This window comes from Schistocerca piceifrons, chromosome 1, assembly GCF_021461385.2.
Source record: "Schistocerca piceifrons isolate TAMUIC-IGC-003096 chromosome 1, iqSchPice1.1, whole genome shotgun sequence".
Lineage (NCBI taxonomy): Eukaryota > Metazoa > Arthropoda > Insecta > Orthoptera > Acrididae > Schistocerca > Schistocerca piceifrons.
Window position 1 is genome coordinate 1,041,894,662 of NC_060138.1, and position 20,478 is coordinate 1,041,915,139.

The following is a 20,478-nucleotide window of genomic DNA, read 5'->3' on the forward strand; positions in this document are numbered from 1 at the left end:
AAAACGCATGCTTCTTCCCGTCCCTCTCAGGGACCTTCTGCTTGCGTGTCTTCGGTGACATGCCTTGCAAAATTTGTTTTTTGTTGTACCGGTTACTCTGAAAACTTTCCGTACTTGGCTCAGTTCTTTCGGTAGCTTTTCGGCGTCTGAAATGGCTACCGCTTGATGTACCAAGGTCCCCAGGACAGAATATTTCTATGCTGGGTGGCGGTAGTTGGTTACATGCAGATACCGGTCCGTGTGGGTGGTTTTTCTGTAAACACTGTGGATGAGGTACGCTATCTCTACCTCCGTAAGGAAACTGACGGGTCTTGGATATGTCTGATGTGGTATTTCAGCTTCATGGACTTAAAAAACCGAAAGATTTCTTCGACCACACCGACAATATCCATGACCACATCAAGTTCACGACGGAGGTAGATACGGACGGTGTCTCGTCATTCCTTGATGTCCTTGTCCACCGAAAAGCAAAATAGTGCCTCAGCCAGAATGTTTATAGAAAACTCATCCTCATAGACCGGTATCTGCACGCTACCAGCTACCACCACCCAGCACAGAAACATTCTGTTCTGATGACCTTGGTACATCGAGCGTTAGACGTTTCAGACTCTGCAAACCTGAGCCACGTACGGAAAGATTTCAAAGGAGACGGGTACAAAAACAATAACGAAAAGAATCGCAAGTCATCTCACCGAAGACCCGTAAGCATAAGGCCGCTGAGGAGGATTGGAAGAAATTTGTGTTTTAGGCGTTCTGTGCTCAGTAACGACAACATACGAGGCCTCAGAATGCCGGGAATATACGGAATACCATACGGATGCGGACAGTTCTAAATTGGACAGACTGTGCGCACGACTGAACAGCGCCATATAGAAATTAAGAGTTGTTCAAAAATGGTTCAAATGGCTCTGAGCACTATGGGACTCAACTGCTGTGGTTATCAGTCCCCTAGAACTTAGAACTACTTAAACATAACTAACCTAAGGACATCACACACATCCATGCCCGAGGCAGGATTCGAACCTGCGACCGTAGCAGTCGCACGGTTCCGGACTGCGCGCCTAGAACCGCGAGACCACCGCGGCCGGCAAGAGTTGTTCGCACTTACAGTTATCCTGTGAAATTTCCGGGCAGGAAGGAGCGCCGGTCCCCGGCAGGAATCCGCCCGGCGGATTTGTGTCGAGATCCGGTGAGCCGACCAGTCTGTGGATGGTTTTTAGGCGGTTTTCCATCTGCCTCGGCGAATGCGGGTTGGTACCCCTTATTCCGCCTCAGCTACACTATGTCAACGATTGCTGCTCAAACAAGTTCTCCACGTACGCGTACACCACCATTACTCTACCAAGCAAACATAGGGGTTACACTCGTCTGGTGTGAGACGTTCCCTGAGGGGTCCACCGGGGGCCGAACCGCACAATAACCCTGGGTCTGGTGTGGGGCGGCGGAGGGGTGAAGTGGACTGCGGTAGTCGTCGTGGGGTTGTGGACCACTGCGGCTGCGGCAGGGACGGAGCCTCTCCGTCGTTCCTAGGTCCCCGGTTAACATAACATCCCGAGAAATCAGCAGCAGCAAAGCATGCTCTGCAAAACGCACACCGAATTGCATTCGACAAAACGTCTACCATAAAAGAAGCGATCGAAAACAAAAATTTCTGAATAGCCCCTAAATAAAGACTGCGGTCTACAGCTAAGCACAGTTTCGGATCCGGCCATCGGAAGATTGAAGTGGGCGCGGCGGTCTTGTGAGCAAAACGTTAGCTTGTACGGTGCTGGACCCGGCACCGGTGACAGCTTCTCGAAAGCTCGTGGATTTTAAATCACTTGATGCGGCTGCAGCCTGAGGGAATTATTTCAGTACATATCGCCGCAGAAGTATCCATTCATATATAACGTTGTCCTATTTCTTTCCTTTCTCAGACGTCTGGTTAAAAATGGAAAGTGACGCGGACCTTGATCAAGCGTGACTTCCTTTTAACTGTACGGTATATGTTACATTGCATTTAGGAACTTTCGGGTAATTGAACACGTATCAATAATTACAGATTTCTGTAGTTGTATATATACGTTTGGATGTAGCTGTATTGCGTTGATGTACTGGTGGATATTGTGTGGTATGACTCCTGTAGTTGATAGTATAATTGGTTTGATGTCAACTTTATCCTGATGCCACATGCCTTTGACTTCCTCAGCCAGCTGGACGTATTTTTCAATTTTTCTCCTGTTTTCTTCTGTATATTTGTTGTATTGGGTATGGATATTTCGATTAGTTGTGTTAATTTCTTATTTTTATTGGTGAGTATGATGTCAGGTTTGTTATGTGGTGTTGTTTTATCTGTTGTAATGGTTCTGTTCCAGTATAATACTTGTATGTGGAAACGTGTTGTTTTATTAGTTTATGTTGTAGGGCAAGTTGTTGATGTATTATTTTTGCTACATTGTCATGTCTTCTGGTGTATTCTGTATTTGCTAGTATTGTACATCCGCTTGTGATGTGATCTACTGTTTCTATTTGTTGTTTGCAAAGCCTGCATTTATTTTAGAGTTCCACTCTTACGACGCTATGTGTGTGTGTGTGTGTGTGTGTGTGTGTGTGTGTGTGTGTGTGTGTGTGTGTGTGGAACTGTCAAACTACCGTCACATCGTAATTAACATTTTATTTTCAACATATTGAAATCATTTAACATCTTACGAAAACAGTGTCAGTTATAAGACAGTCCACTGACTATATAATATGGACGTCACATCAATCTAGACGTACTTGGAAATGGCGATAAAGACGAAACAGTCTGTCGTGAATACAGATTACGTATTATAAGGAGCTATTTGGTACATCTACTGTAATAATCATGTTGTTATGAGATATATATTAAGCTGCTGGATATAAAGAAGAAAAATAGTTGACGAGGCCTACAAGACTAAATACAATAAACAGAAAATGTTAACTTTTATGGACCGCACATAGTTTACAATTTTAATTACAAAACTCAGAGCCTAGATTGAATGGAGCATCTTAGTTCAGTTACATTTATAATACGTATATTTACTGCTACTTTATTCTGCGTGTTATCATACACCATCACCATACATCATACACCATACATCGTATACCGTCACTTTTTGGGAAAGTGTGCTTGCAGCGATGAAATTTTCAGTCTATAGAAGCTTGGTATAAGAATAATATCTGGTATTAATTCTAGAACATTCTGCAGATACTTCCTAAAAATTACGCTATTTTCACAGTAGTTTCACTGTTTTTGTTCGTTCTTCAGTCTGAAGACTTTTTTGATGTGGCTCTCCACGTTACTCTGTCCTCCACAAACCTCTCCATCTCCGAATAAGTGCTGCAACCTAATCCTCTTGAATCTGCTATTGCATTCATTTCTTGGGCTCCCTATATAATTTTCAACCCCATACTTTCCTCCGGTACTAAATTTGTGATTATTTGATGCCTCAGAATGCATCCTAAGAACCGATCCCTTCTCTTAGTCAAGTTGTGCCGCAATTTTTTTTTTTTCACCGCGATTCTGTTCAATACCTCTTCATTACATAAGAGATCTGCATTCTCTTGTTGCACCGCATTTCAAAAGCTTTTATTCTCTTTTTGTCTGAGATCCTTATCGTCCACGTTTCACTCCCGTACAAGGATATACTCTTGACAAATACATTCAGAAAGGACTTCCTAACACTTCAGTTTATGATTACTGTTAACAAATTTCTCTACTTCGAAAAGACTTTTTGGCCATTACCAGTCTCCATTTTATATCTTCTCTACTTCGGCCATTATTACTTATTTTGCTGCCTAAATAACAATTCTCTTGTACTACTTTTAGTGTATGATCTCCTAATCTAATTTCCTGAGCATCCCCTGATTTAATTCGACCACTTTCCATTACCCTTGTTTTTCTTTTGTTGATATTCGTCTTATGTCCTCTTTTCAACACAATATCTACTCTGTTCAACTTCTCTCCCAAGTCCTTTGCTGTCTCTGATAGAATTACAATGTCATAGGCAAACACTGAAGTTTTTATTTCTTCTCCCTGAACTTTAATCCCATCTCCAAGTTTTTCTTTGGTTCTCTTTACTGCTTGCTCATTAGACATATTGAATAATATCGGGATAGGCTACAATACTGCCTCACTCCCTTCTCAGCCACAGCATTCGAGATTGCTCAATGATTAGCACATTGGACTTGGGTGGACCACGATTCAAATCCCCTTCCGACCACCCGGACTTACATTTTCTGTCGTTTCCATAAATTAGTTAAGAAAAATGCCGGGATGGTTCTTCCAAAAGGGCACAATCGATTTCCTACTCCAGTCTTCACTGATTCGAGGTTGTGATCCCCTAATGAGATCGTTGTCGACAGAACATTAAAAATTAGTCTTCCTTCTTTCTTTTTCAACCACTGCTTGTTCTTAGCAATTACCAATATTTTCTTCTCAAAGAAAAGAAGCGTAAATATAGTACCAGGCCCAAAATCAGCTCATACAAAGACGGTTGATTAGTTAGTTAGATAGTTAGTTAGGTTCTTGTTCCATTGATCATTTGCGCAATAAATCGTAATGATGTGGAATGAGTGATTTTACATTCACATCACAAATTAATTTGTAAATTAGGCTACATGCTGAGTATTTATAAGTTTCATTATTGTTATAGTCCTTATTATTATTAAGTATGCACCCAACACCTTTTACACCTTGCAATAACAAAAGTTCTTCTATGGAATAGGAGCTGTCAAGGAGAATATTTTTGATTGTTTTCAAATTTTACTTTTCTGTCTGTCAGACAATTTATATCTTGGGTAAGTGTTCAAAAACGTTATCTTTTAGCATTGTTCGCCCCTTTTGGTGCTAAAACCAAGATAAACATGGAGTAATGAACGTTATTTTTCCTTCTGGCATTGTAATTATGTATGTCATTGTTCTGTTTGAACTGCAGTGGGTTATTTACAATAAACTTCATAAGGGAATAAATATATCTGAAGCAATAGTCAAAATGACCAATTCTTTAAGCATATATCTGTAAGATTATCGGGGTGAGCACGACATAGAGTAATATACATACTGCTCGTTTTCAGCAGTGAAGAATTCCTTTCTTGAATATGAGTTACTCCAGAACATTTTCCATAAGTTATTACTGACTAAAAATATGAAAAATATTCCAACAAACTGAACTGTCTCTACCCAAGATTTTTAAGTTCCCACTCTTTCTATTATTTCCTCACTGTGTGTTGCTATTATCATTTATGTAGTGTCTCTAGATGTGTAGAACTGAATGTCATGTCTTTTTAAAATTGAGAGTGAGACCATTCCCAGAAAACTAGTCAATGACACTGTTAAGAACATTCTTTATCATTTCTTCTGATTCTCTATATATGCTTGGATTGGTTATAGTACTAGTGTCACCGAGAAAAAGAACTAATTCTGTTAGTTCTACATTAGATGTAACATCATTTACATACACCAGCAATAATTTCGGATCTAAGATTGATCCTTATGGAAATCTATGATTTCTCCCCAGTCAGAGGAATCTCCTCTGATTACATTAGTGGGATTACTAAGTACAAGTTTCTGGATTCTTTTGGTTAGATATGACATTATCCATTGGTTGGCTATACCAGCAATTTCGTAAAATCTCACTTTATCTAGGAGGATATTGTGATTCACAATGTCAAATTCTTTAGGTAGGTCACAGATAATACCAACTGGGGGTATTTCGTTATTTAATGTTTGCGAAATCTGGTGTGTGAACGTGTAAATGGCATTCTCATAAGGGCAACTCTTCTGAAATCCGACCTGTGATTTGCAAACTATGTCAGTAGTGAAGCAGGACAGTAATCACTGACATTCCTCCTACCACATTTCTTATAGGGGGGTTGTATAATGGTGTATATCAAGCTCTCTCGAATAATGCTTTGATTAAGTAATGCATTTCAAACTTCAAATAAGACAGAATTTATTATACTGGAGGAAATCTTGAGTAGTCTGTTGTAAACACTATCAGCTCCATATCAGCTTTTATTTTTGGGAGAATGCACAATTGTATCAACTTCGGAGGGAAAAGTTGGTGATACATACGTAACTGACTTTTATGAGAGTTGCTTTTTCAACATGCTGCTGAGCTTTATCTCTTGAACTGTGTGTCCCTATACTTCCCAGTCTATTTAAGAAATGATTATTAAATGAATTTGCTGCATGAGACTTATCAGTTGTAGTCCTTCCATTCAGTTTAATAGTGATATCATCCTGCTCTTTGGCCAGTTGTCCTTTCTCTACTTTTATTGTATTCCATTTAGCTTTAAGTCTGTTTTCAAAATTACGGATGTCTGAAATAATATGCATGTTCCTTCATTTTTAATTACTTTTCTTAGTAATTTTGACTAGTTTTTGTAGTGTGCTTCTATTGTTGGATCTTTACTTGTTCTTGCCAACAGGTACAATTCCTTTTTTTCTCAGGATATTTTAATCCTTCTAGTGATTCATTGTTTTTACAAGGCTGTTTAATATCCTTTCTGATTGACTTATTTGGAAAAATATTTTCAAATGACATGAATTTATTTATCATTGAATAAATTAAATTTTCTGTCATTATTTGGTTCTTATAAATTTCATCCCAAGTTACCTCTTTTAACTACTCCAAAACACATTTGTTACAACTGATTTCCACTCAGGAGAACTATACTGCAAAGCACTATCTCATTTATTCTAACTCACTGTGAATCATGATCAGAGAGAGCATTTGGTACTGGATATACAGTGATTTCTTTGCTCTGAGGTTCATCAGAGGAAATGTTATCTATTAGAGTCCTATTGCCTTTAACCACCCACACTGGAAAGTTAATTACTTAATTATAGGATCCAAATAAGGTTCCCAGATCATTTTTCTTATCATAATCCTTTAGAAACTCTACATTGAAATCACCACATACCATTAACTGCTTCCTGCTGTCTGACAGATAGCATAGTCAGGAACCCAAATTTCTCATAAACAATTCAAAATTTCACAGTGGGGATCTATATACAGTTACAATTAAAAGCGAACAGTATTAATTCACAGCCACACACTTCTATGTGCTGACCACTACAAAAGCTACTTGTCTCATCGTTTTTGAACTTGTGTTCTGTCTTGATACAATGACGGAAGAAAAACCGCAACATCAAGAAGGTGGTGTGCGACGTAAACGAAAGTTGGAAGGCATGTTTCTACATCTGAGAGATGATGTCTATTCGAACAGTTGCATAAGAGCGACGCTAGTAGCTCCACTAAGAGGACGGAAATACTGTTTGCTTCAAATACACGTTGTAACGGTCATGAGCGTTAGTTATCTTTGAGTTTTGACATGGTGAGCCGATATTAGTCAACAATGTCTTTCAGGTGAGAAAGACACCATTATCAACGTCTCACTGAATTTGAACACGATAGTGTGATAGGGCTACGGAAAGCTGGACGTTTCTTTTGCGATACTGCAGAAAGATTTGGCAGGAATATAGTCACTGTACATGATCGCTGGCAGCGGTGGTCACGAAAATGTACGGACGCAAGGAGATCGGGCTCCGGACGGCCACGTGGCACTAACGAGAAGGACGACCATCGTTTTCGGAGTGTGGCTCTGGCGCATCTTACTCCATCTGCAGCAGCAATCTGAGCAGCAGTAGGCACAACAGTGACACAACCGAACTGTTACAAATCGGTTACCTCAAGAACAGCTCCGAGCCAGATACCCTGTAGCTTGCATTCCACCGCCATTTGCGAATTCAATGGTTTCAAGCGAGAGCTCATTGGAGGACAGGGTGGAGGCCTGTTGTGTCTTCTGATGAAAGCTGGTTCTGCCTCGGTGACAGTGATGACCGTAAGTTGGCTCGAAGGAGTCCAGTTGAAGGTCTGCAGTCGACCTATCTGTACGCGAGACACACTGGACCTAAACCTGCAGTTATGGAATGGGGTGCGTCTTCGCATGACAGCAAAATTGTACGTCAATAACGTGAGTCGACCTGTTGTGCTGCCATTCACAAACAACATTCCGAGGGTGTCTTCCAACAGGATAACGCTCTCCCACATACTGCTGTTGCTATCCAACATGCTCTAAGAAGTGTCAACATGTTGCCTTGGCCTACTCGATCACCTGATCTGTTTCCAATAGAGCACATATGGGGCACCAACGGTCAACAACTCCAGCGAAATCCTCGACCACCTTTAACCGCCCCTGTACTGACCGACCAAGTTCAAAAGGAATGGTACTCCATCCCACAAACTGACATCCGACGCCTGTACAACACAATGAATGCGCGTCTGCATGTTTGCATTCAACATTCTGACAGTTATTCGTACACCAGTTACTAATGTACCAGCATTTCACATCTCGCACTTACATTAAACTTTGATCTTGCAGTGTTAATCACTTAAATATATTAGACACTCAAATTTATTATCGAAATGTCACTACTCTACATTATGTATTTCTTGATATTGCGATATTTTTTCCGTATCTAAGTCTGAGCCTCCATATGTGATTTCTCCCCAGTTAAGGGAGTCTCCCCCTATCACATTGGTTGAATTACTAAGTACAACTTTTAGCATTATTTAGTTAGATATTACATTGCTCACTGTTACGCTGTACCACCACTCCCATAAAACATGTTTATCTCGGAAGATATTGTGGTTAACGCAGTCAAATGCTTTCGATAGGTCACAGAAAATACCAACCAATGCTATTTTGTTACTTAATGCTAGTAAAACTTGGTTAGTGAACGTGTAAATGGCATTCTCAGTAGAACAACTCTTCTGAATTTCATACTGCGATTTACTAAGGATATTATTATTGCTCAGAAAAATTTGAAAAATGTCAGTAGTGAAACAGGACAGCAATTACTGACATCTCTTCTTTCACTTTTCTTCTAGAGGGGTTTAACAATGGCATATTTCAAGCTTTCTAGGAAAATGTCTTCAGTAAGTGATGCATTGCATATTTCGAATGAGACTGGACTTATTATTTAGGAACAAACCTTTTATGCTCTATCTTTAATACTTAGAAACACCATCAAATTCATAAGAGCCTATATTTTTGAGGAAATAAACGATTTTATTAATTTCAGAGGGAAAAGTTTTTGATATATTCATGTGATTGAATTTTGTGAATTGCTTTTTCAAAATACTGCTGTACTTTTTATCTTGAACTGTTTGTCTTATATTTTCCACAATATGTAAGAAAAGATCATTAAACGTATTTGCTGTCTATGACTCATAATTTACAGGTCTTCCATGTAATTCAGTAGTGTTGTTACCCCGTTCTTTGGCCATTAATTCACAATTTCACAGTTATATGTACTGATCACTACAAAATCTACTTGTTCAATGTTTTTGAACTTGTGTTCTGTATTAATACATATTAAAGTTCCTTATTTTCCCGTATTAGTTCTACGTGAGTAACAAGGCAGACTGTAATCTTTTATATTTAACTTCTCTAGTCTGGTGGTTATGTGGTGCTTGTATAGGCACACGATATCTATCTTTTCAGAGATGTCTAAATTTTCTATTTAGTAAGAAGCTCTTCTACGTTATTACTCAGTCCTCTAATATTTTGATGAAGCAATTTAACGTTACATTTCTGTGCGTCCTTAATCATTTTGGGTGAGTCTTCCTCTATTTTAACTTATCTCATAACAGGGTGGCTGAAGTCTGATTCTGTTACCAGTACCCACAGGCGCCTTGCACTGAGTGGTTCACCAAACATTTTCTGAGCTAATCCATCTTTCGCTCTGTAATTCAGATGTACGTCATGTTTAGTATATTCCCATTTCCCAATTACAGTAGCAGGCACTGCACTGATATACGATTTCATTTCGGTCAGCAGCAGCCTGCTCAACTCTGTGTCCACACAGCTCACATCAGTACTAACCCAGAGCCGGTCACGGCACTGCCTGACCTCCACAAAACTCACATTTATGTATACAGGGTGGTCCATTGATCGCGACCGGGCCAAATACCTCACGAAATAAGCGTCAAACGAAAAAACTACAAAGAATGAAACTCGTCTAGCTTGAAGGGGGAAACCAGATGGCGCTTTGGTTGGCCGCTAGATGGCGCTAACATGGGTCAAACGGATATTAACTGCGTTTCTTCTTTTCTTAAATAGGAACCCCCACTTTTTGTTACGTATTCGTGTAGTACGTAAAGAAATATGAATGTTTTAGTTGGACCACTTTTTTCGCTTTGTGACACATGGCTCTGCAATAGTCACAAACATATGGCTCATAATTTTAGACGAACAGTTGGTAAGAGGTAGGTTTTTTAAATTAAAATACAGAACGTAGGTTCGTTTGAACATTTTATTATGGTTGTTCCAATGTGATACATGTACCTTTGTGAACTTATCATTCCTGAGAACGCATGCTATTGCAGCGTGATTATCTGTAAATACCACATTAATGCAATAAATGCTCAAAATGATGTCCGTCATCCTCAATGGATTTGGAAATACGTGTAACGACATTCCTCTCAACAGCGAGTAGTTCGCCTTCCGTAATGTTCGCACATGCGCATACATTGCACCATTTAGATTGCCATCGATAAAATGGGGGCCAATTATTCTTCCTCCCACAATGCCGCACCATACATTAACACGCCAAGGTCGCTGATGTTCCACTTGTCGCAGCCATCGTGGATTTTCTGTTGCCCAATAGCGCATATTATGCCGGTTTACGTTACCGCTGTTGGTGAATGACGCTTCGTCGCTGAATAGAACGCGTGAAAAAATCTGTCATCGTCCCGTAATTTCTATTGTGCCCAGTGGCAGAACTGTACATGACGTTCAAAGTCGTCGCCATGCAATTCCTGGTGCATAGAAATATGGTACGGGTGCAATCGATGTTGATGTAGCATTCTCAACACCGGCGTTTTTGAGATTCCAGATTCTCGCGTAATTTGTCTGTTACTGATGTGCGGATTAGCCGCGACAGCAGCTAAAACACCTATTTGGGCACCATCATTTGTTGTAGGTCGTACTTTACTTTTCACATGTGGCTGAACACTTCCTGTTCCCTTAAATAACGCAATTATCCGGCGAACGGTCCGGACACTTGGATGATGTCGTCCAGGGTACCGAGCAGCATACAAAGCACACGCCCATTGGGCATTTTGATCACAATAGCCATACACCAATACGAATTTGACCTTTTCCACAAGTGGTAAACGGTCCGTTTTAACACGAAGCAAATACCGTCTGCACTGGCGGAATGTTACGTGATCCCACGTACTTATACATTTGTGACTATTACAGCATCAACTATCACAAAGCGAAAAAAGTGGTCCAACTAAAACATTCATATTTCATTACATACTACACGAATATGTAATAAAATTGGGGGTTCCTATTTTAATAAGACGCACCTGATATCCGTTTGACCTATGGCAGCGCCATCTAGCGGGCCAACGATAGCGCCATCTGATTTTCCCCTTCAAACTAGACGAGATTCTTTCTTTGTAGTTTTTTCGTTTGATGCTTATTTCGTGAGATATTTGGCCCTGTCACTATCAATGGACCACCTTGTATAGTTCACCCAAGTCACACCTAATTCTGTATTTTTTGGATTTAACGAGTTCAAATGTCTCTAAGCACTATGGGACTTAACGTCTGAGGTCATCAGTCCCCTAGACGTAGAACTACTTAAACCTGACTAACTTGCCCGAGGCAAGATTCGAACGTGCGACCGTATCAGCCGCTTGGTTCCAGACTCAAGCGCCTAGAACCGTTCGGCCACAGCGGCAGGCGGTTTTAACGAGTCTGTCCCCTGTTACACCTACTGTGATAATCTTATCCTCCTTATCAAAATCGTTACAAAAATTTACTGGCACTTGGGTTGTGTAATACTTGTGATCTGATCTAATTTACCCTGTACTGTCTGGCCTACATCCCAGTCATGGCTAGTACCTAGCAGCAAGACTCTTTTCTTCCTACTCTTTCTTGGTACCGATCTACTGTTAGTTTCTTCGGTGGAAGTCTGCTGCAGTCTACTGTTGTAACCTATACCTGGGTGAGGCTCTTCCCCTCCTACTTCATGTAACAAGTCAAATTTATTCGCTACTGTTAGCTCAAATGTAGATGAAGTTACAGAACTATTCCCGTTTGCCAATTATTTGTTACCTTTACCCAGTTCACCCAGTGTAATTCGGCCTGAAGGACACATATGTTTACCGACTGTTCGGCGATTCTCCTGTCTTCTTTTCAGAGCCTACAGTTCCGCGGGAGACTCTCGCTTAGTTCCCCATTCAATTCCTCACTGCAGTCGCCCAGTGCAATTCCAACCAACAATCTACACATACCACTCCATGTTTGATTCCCTACGTTAACATCCTCACTTATCACCTATTGCAACACAGTTTAAATGCTCAAAATACACTCTAAGGAAAAAAAAAAATGCGCACCACGAAGGAATTATCCGCACGGAACATACCTCGGTAGAAGTAATACAGATGTTCAGAAAAACAAATCTTTCAGTTTCAGCATTTTGTTGACAGGAAACCAGCAGCTTTATTCGGTTTTATAAAGCGTTTGTTAGCGAATCTGTCAACAGTTTAGTTTTGGCTTGATGTTCATGCTTAAGATCAGCCACTTTCAGTGGAGCCTCAGTAGGCCAGGCTTGAAAGTGAACCACTAAGCTTTGAAACTAGCCGCTAAATATAAGTACAGGAACTGTTGACAGATTCTTTCATAAACACGTTAAGAAAAACAGATTATTGCAGTTGAAGCAAATCTAAATGATTTATTCAAGATAAAGAGCTTAACAAATTGAGTAAGTCAATAACGCGCTGGTCCCCATCTGGCCAGCAGATAGTTGTTAGATGTTCTCCTCAGGGATATCATGCCGACTTCTGTCCAAGTGAAGCGTTAGATTGTAAAAATCCCTGTCTGGTTGGAGGTCCCTGACCATAACAGTCCAAATTTTCTCAATTGGCGAGACATCCGGTGACCTTGCTGGCCATCATAGAGTTTGACAAGCACGCTGAAAATGTCGTGTGGCTAGGGCCTCCCGTAGGGTAGACCGGTCGCCTGGTGCAACTCTTTCTGGTTCACGCTACTTCGGCGACTTGCGCGTCGATGGGCATGATATGATGATGAAGACAACACAACACCCAGTCCCTGAGCGAAGAAAATCTCCGACCCAGTGGGGAATCGAACCCGGTCCCCTTTGCATGGCTTGTCGTCGCGCTGTCCACTCAGCTATCGAGGCGGACATAAGCACGCTGACAAGCAATAGAAACTCTCGCCATATGGGGCCGGGAATTATCTTTCTGAAATGTGAGCCCAGGATGGCTTGCCATGATGGACAACAAAACGGGGTGCAAAATGTCATCGAGTTACAGCTGTGCTGTAAGGGTGTCGCGCGTAACAACCAAATGTGCCCTGCTATGAAAAGAAATGGGACTCCAGACCATCGCTTATAGTTGTCGGATCGTATGGCTGGCGACAGTCAGGTTGGTATGCCACTGCCATCTGGGGCGACACGAGACAATTTTTCGCTAGTTGGGGGGGGGGGGGAGGAGGGGGGGGGAGTTCGGTTGTTTGGGGATGGAGACCAGACAGCGAAGTCATCGGTCTCATCGGATTAGGGAAGGATGGGGAAGGAAGTCGGCCGTGCCCTTTCAAAGGAACCATCCCGGCATTTACCTGGAGCGATTTAGGGAAATCACGGAAAACCTAAATCAGGATGGCCGGACGCGGGATTGAACCGTCGTCCTCCCGAATGCGAGTCCAGTGTCTAACCACTACGCCACCTCGCTCGGTTTTTCACTAGTGATCGGGGCTCAGTTCGAAGCGGGACTCATCACTGAAGATAATTGTACTCCAATCAATGAGAATCCAAGCCGAAGACGTGTCCAGAGACGCCATGGACAGTGGTGGGATACCAACCTGATTGTCGCCCAGCATACAAGCCGACAACCAGAGTGATGGTTTGGGATGACATTTCATTACATGGCAAGACACCGTTTGGTTGTCATCCACGGCACCCTTACAGCACAGAGGTAGGTCGACGATATTCTGTTCCTCGTTTTGTTGCCCTACATGGCAAGCCATTCTTGGCTTACATTTCAGCAAGATAATTCCCGCCCGCACATAGCGAGAATTTGTAACGCTTGTTTTCCTGCATTCCAAACGGTACCTTGGCCAGTAACGTCGCCGGATCTTTCCCCGTTTGAGAACGTCTGGAGCCTAATGTGCAGGGGCCTTACAAACAGCTCGGGATCTTGACGATGTAACGCGCTAATTGGACAGATTTTGGCACCTTATCCCTCAAGCGGACATCGAGCAACTCTAACAATCGGTGCCAAGCCAAATAACTGCTCGCATAAAGGCCAGAGGTGGCAACGCGTCATTGACTTGTTCAGTTTGTGAATCTCTTTCTCTCGAATGATCATCCAATTTTTCTGTTTATTTGTATATGTACATCGCTTCTACAGATTTCCGTCACATTCGCATAATTCCTTCGTGGCCTGTCGCTTTCTTTGTCTTAAGCCGTCGGCACACGAACCGTGCTGTCGAACGTTAACGTTGAGCGTGCCAAGTTCAACGTGCTGCTGAGCGCTCAGGAACGATGCGACTTGTGCATACGGTACGTGGGCCCCAACGTGGTATGCGCGATCGCAACGCACTCCAGCGGCAGTTGAGCGATTTTTCTAGTTCGTAAATCACACTGTTTACTCAACGGGCGCGCCTAAAATTCCCACGTTAGCTCCATTAAAACGCACATTTCTGCCATCGTCCACGAAAAGGAAAATACCATGTCCAATCAATAAGGACACAGGCTTATAAAAGTGCCATTACAAATAGTGCGATACAAATTTGGAATACTTTTCCGCATAAGATAAACATTATTTCGTCATTCCTACATTTTAGTAAAACCCCAAGGTCACTGTTCCTGCCCGGCAGCAGAATCTTTTGCAAGATGTGAATTACGAAACGTAAAAGAAAAAGGAGCAAAACATCTTTATACAAGTAGCGCAAGCTGTCCAGTAGATTAAGTCAATCGAACAAAATCACCCGTAAAAAAAAAAAAAAGAAAAAAAAGGTGAACTCATATTTACGTAACATCAAATATTATAGTATGTACTTATATTGAACTAATAGTAAAGGTTGGTTGGTTGTTTTGGGGAAGGAGACCAGACAGCGTGGTCATCGGTCTCATCGGATTAGGGAAGGATGGGAAGGAAGTCGGCCGTGCCCTTTCAGAGGAACCATTCTGGCATTTGCCTGGAGTGATTTAGGGAAATCACGGAAAACCTAAATCAGGATGGCCGGACGCGGGATTAATAATAAAGCATCAGAACTTAATAAAACGCGAATGTTAAGAAAAAAAAATTGTAGCTGCGAAGACGCTAACCACTGCCCCAACAAACAACTCATCACAGGTCAGTGACGCTACGCGTTACGCTGAAGCAACAACACTTTCCTAGTATCTATCATAGTTTACTAGTCTGTGCTGAAAACCTTAATCATAGATATGTTACTAATTGCAATATAATTATAACAAATTTACCAAGAACAATGCGTTTTGGGTGGATCTTCAGTGTGTCGCTGCCTTCAAATAGCCTACTCTCATAATACGCAAGTTACAATAATTCTTTTGCCACGAATATGATGTTTCTCATTATTGTATTGGAACGAATCACACAGTTAACAACGTGTTTTCCAATCATTCTCAATTTGCTGGTGCTCAGAAATGGCAAATATACATATAGGCTTGAAAGGAATGCCAAAATGGCGTCTCACAACTCTGTACTGAAGGGAGACGGCGTGCGTGTGACGTAGGTGGCGTTGTGCCATCTCATTGGTCAACGCTCAGACGCACGCTCAGTATATCTGACACGTCAGATATCGATCTGCACGTTCGGAAAGACTCCCGAACGTGCTATTCCATGCTATGACGTCAGAAACTCGGCACGCTCAACGCTCAGCGGTCGGATGCACGGTCCGTGTGCCGACGGCTTTAGAGTGTAGAATTAAAACACTTAACACACTTTACGCTACACGGATTTTGAGCAAAGAAGCGAAGCTCAGGAGGCGACAAGTGACGGTGTCTGTGGTGTTGGCAGTGGTGGCGGCACTTCTACACGGCGACGGTGGCTCTGATGCTGGGCGTGGCGCTGGTGGCGCAACTGCCGTGGCTGGGGGTGCCGCTGCTGGTGCGCCAGGGGGTGCTGCTGGCGTGGGCGGGCTACGGCATGGTGCCCACCGTACACCTCGCCGCCATGCACGGCGGCTGGGCCTCGCCCGTTGTCAAGGTAGGCGGAGAGCTGCTTACAACCTCATCAATCAGTTCAAAGTTAGTCGATTTAGCCTAGTATAGTGTGAGCAGAATGATGCATCAGGGACAGTTTGGTGGATATGTGACGTAATTTGGGCGCGACTCGTGTACTGAGGTTCCAGAGGTTGTTAGTGTTCAGTCTTAGTGCTCACTCGTTAAGGCAGGCAAACACCTGCTTACAACCCCATTGTTCAAACTACGGTCAGGCAAGGTATCGTACTACATCCTGAGGAGAATGACGTGTCCAGGCCACTTTGCTGGACACATGACATAACTGGGGCTCAACTTACGTGCTGGGGTTCAAGAATTTGTCAGTGTTCTGTTCTAGCCCTCACTCTGACGCAAGTAACGCAATTTGCCAAAAATCTATAGCATGTGCCCTATTGATAGTTTATGAAGGCAATGAGGAACGATAGCCAGAAGCAGTTATTACCTCTCGCTCACTGTCATTTGAATATGAGGCAGAAGACAGTTTAGCTACAGAGAACCTTTAAGAAAGTGTAGGAAGCAGAATACCACTCCAAACTTCATGAAGTAGTCGGTGATCGTATGCATTAATCTGTTAAATTTATCAGTTCATTTGCCTGCTTTCCTCTGAATACTGTTACGTTAATCTTTACTAGTACTTTCATTTATTTTCATTTTGCTGCAGTCCTGGTTCATCTTTTTAATCAAATTGTATACTCCTTCATAACAGAATGTTCACCACTTGCTTCTTTTTGGGATGTAACGTACAAGTAATATTGATACAAACATTCTACATAAAAATTTTATTTTTCTTTTCTTTTAATTTGTGTTTCCTCCTACTATATAAATGCCAGTTACGTGTGTTTAATGTGCCTTGGTGTAATTTATTTACAACCCTCCTAAGAGTTTTCACTGCTGGTTTCGTTATCTTTACATGCTTATCTTTTTTAGACTTACAAAATTCGTATATTCCATTTACATTATACTTCAAGTTTTGTGAATTGCATAACTTCTATCTCCTTTTCTGTATAATATTGCTTCTATCATTTTTCCATGCATTAACAGGATATACAGATTATGGAAATGCAGTTATCTTTAGGGAAAAATTTTTGCGGTAAATTTGGTTACTTGGTCCCAGGAAACAATTATTTCTTCTTTTTCTGTGTATCAGTGCTGTGTAGATAAGCAGAATTGCAACACTACAGATTAAAGACTACAGGTTTTTCTAGGTAGCAGTCTTACCCTTGACTAATGAAAAATTCACTCAGAAGAATTTCAAACAGACGGTTTGAAAAGAACAATACTGTGTGAAATGTTGAACTTCCAATGAAAAATATCATAAAAAATTAATTATTACTAACTGTGCTCTATACAGTCAGTTACTGTTCGGTCTGGCAGAAACATATTGATATATTCTTTTCCTGCCTTGCTCACTGTTGCATGTGTGAAATATTTTTAAGTATTGCGAATAATAAGATCAAAAATACCTAAATAAAAAAATCATAAAGTCAATACAGAAATAAAAGTACACTGAATAGAAATGAGGAGTTGGTCAGATATTCTTTGGTTGGAGTATTGAAACTGAGAAACTTCGTTTCTGATAAACCGTTACAAGCTTATTTAGGCTTCATTATCATATTTTTGTGACTAAATGAGTGTCAGATGTTCATAACAGTATGTTAAAAAATTGAAACACTGTTATTAAACTTAATTAGTATTTGGAAATTTGTGACTGTTGTGTGAACTGAATTACGAATCACCTGATAGCAGTACGGATAATTCAGTAAAGCAGGAGTGGGCAATTATTTTGACTTGAAAGCCACTTTTTGGAAGAGGAGTTTAGCATGGGGCTGCACCTTTTAGGAAGACTGAACTCGATAATTAACTTTGTATTTCAAAAAAGGTGTAAATTGCACCATGAAAGTCAATAAGGAAAAATAAAATAAAATGCTGACAATTATATTCACTTTACTTATTGTGCTAATTTCATATCATCTATAGCTTCAAGTACATTCAATTTAAAATCAGTTTAATTAAACAAACGCATCCTGTCACCATTTTCTACAATTTCTTGTAATTAGGAGTGACATCTCTTGTTGAGATACTCATCACTATCTACTACATAATGCCTTACAGGGGCCATCTCTGTTTACTCACGTTGGCCTTGAAGCAAGACAAACTTTACCACCAAGTATATGTTGAGCCAAATACAGTGAATATATTCTCAGAAAACTTTTTCATGTATGGAAACATTTTAGCAAACGAAGATTTGTGAAATTCATTAATGTCACAGCATTAAACTTTTCTTTCACAGTGTGATCTGACTGCATATTCATAAGTTCAAGGCGCTGTGTGAATATCAGCAGTGGTAGGATGAGAGAGAGAGAACTGAATTTAGGCTTAATTCTAAGTCCTGAAATCTTCTTTTAATCTACTCCTGCTGACTCTGCAGAGACCCCTAATGTTATCAGAAACAGTTCAGGCACTTTCTTTATTCCTATTGAAGATAATGGCAGAAATTGCCTTAAGTTGCTTGCCTTGCCAATAGACCTACTTTTGCATTGAAAGGTCTTACATCCTTCCACATTTGATGAGCAAACAATTCCTTTCCCTGGAATGTCAAATTCAGTTCATTCAATATCTCAGATATATAAGGCTGCAAACATTATCTCACAAAATCCTAAGCTATCTCCTTCTTGTCCAGCAATAAGAGGAATTCATTCTGCAATCTCCAAACTCCTTTTAGCTCTTTGACAAGGCTCAAGCAGTTCAAGCTGTAGTGATGAATGACCTCTTCCCCTGTGCCTCCACATCCTAAAGAAAACATTTGAACTCTCAATGCTGCAACGCCCTTGCTCTGATTGTGTGGATCACGCCAACTTGGAATATGTCTCTACCACATGCTTTAAGTCCAGTGCTGCTTTACAAAGGCTCTCCTGATGCAAAATACAATGAAAAACGAAATGTCACAGTGTGTGTTGTGCTTATATCTTCTTTTTTAAAAGTTGAAAGATAACTACAATTTTTCCACAGAACACTATGGCCCCATTTGTTGTAATGCTTCCCGGTTTGACCCAGAATAAGCCACTTTTCTCCACACACAGCACGCTCTAGCAAGTCCCAAATAGTGATTCTGTCTGTCATTGATTGTAAACCAAGTAACTCTGTGGTGATGAAATTTTCATTAATTCCATGGATAATGATTAATTGTGCAGTGTCTTCGTTATCTGTGCTCTCATCATTGCGAAAGAAGACCAAACAAAATATTTGCTCGCAGTCTTCTAATGGTCTGTGAGTCCGTCACTAACTGAGTCCTTATGCCACATTATAGATCTTCTTGACAATGAATGCTTTCAAGTTTGTTGCTAAGAACAGGACACAATATGCTTGGACACTCTGCCACACACTGCTTAATAAACTCACCATCCGAGAAAAGACTTCTTGCGTTTTCCTAGATTATAGACTACTAAGAAACATTTAGAAATGAAGAGCTCAACAAAAACTTCTGCACTGGGACAGGCAGATTGATCTATTACCAACTAAGAGAGTAATATGACTGGAACAGAGTCAATCTAGAGAATTTCCAATCGTGTATGTTTTGAAGAAAATGAACCACAGTATTCTTAATGACGCACATAAATTTTGCCCTGTAGATATTCCATAAAGACATCAACATATAATAACATATATCCATTATGAAGGAAAAACATATGTGGCGTTGGAAAATTTTCACGCCTGCAGACTGAAAGCAATAAGCACTTTAACATTTCCGTGAATCAAAAAGTGCAATAGACAATGTAAAAGCAGAAGGTTTCGTGAATAGTACTATACTGAACGGCTATTCGTCATCGGTAATGTACGTGACATTTGAAACGATTTAACAGAAAATAGATTGGGACTCACATGGCGTTTCCGCGTGAACCAAGCTTGCAGTGTGTTACAAATTTCTCTATGTTAAAATAGGAGGAGCAAGTTTAGTGGAAACCATAGCCGAACACTTACAATTTTCTAGAAGAGCCTTCCGGAAATTACTTCATTTGTTATGATAACCGCTTCTTATAAATAGCGTGCTTTTCAATGGATTTGCAAATAAATAAAAAGTTTGTACTTAGTTACGTCTAAAGATAAAACAGTAGCAACGTTTCACACAGTAAAATAATAGATGAATAGCTACACTGAGAGAGTAACGAAGAAAATTTAGTTTCCTGTGAGGC

At 40.8% G+C, this 20,478-nt stretch overlaps 1 protein-coding gene across 1 annotated transcript in view; it reads left to right on the forward strand.

Annotated features, from left to right (window-relative positions):
- Positions 1-20,478, forward strand: part of LOC124801480 (progestin and adipoQ receptor family member 3-like) — a 129,582-nt gene that overhangs the window by 98,949 nt on the left and 10,155 nt on the right. The window contains exon 6 of the mRNA XM_047263077.1: positions 16,086-16,274. Coding sequence (XP_047119033.1) covers positions 16,086-16,274 — 189 coding nt within the window. The remainder of the gene's footprint in view (positions 1-16,085; positions 16,275-20,478) is intronic.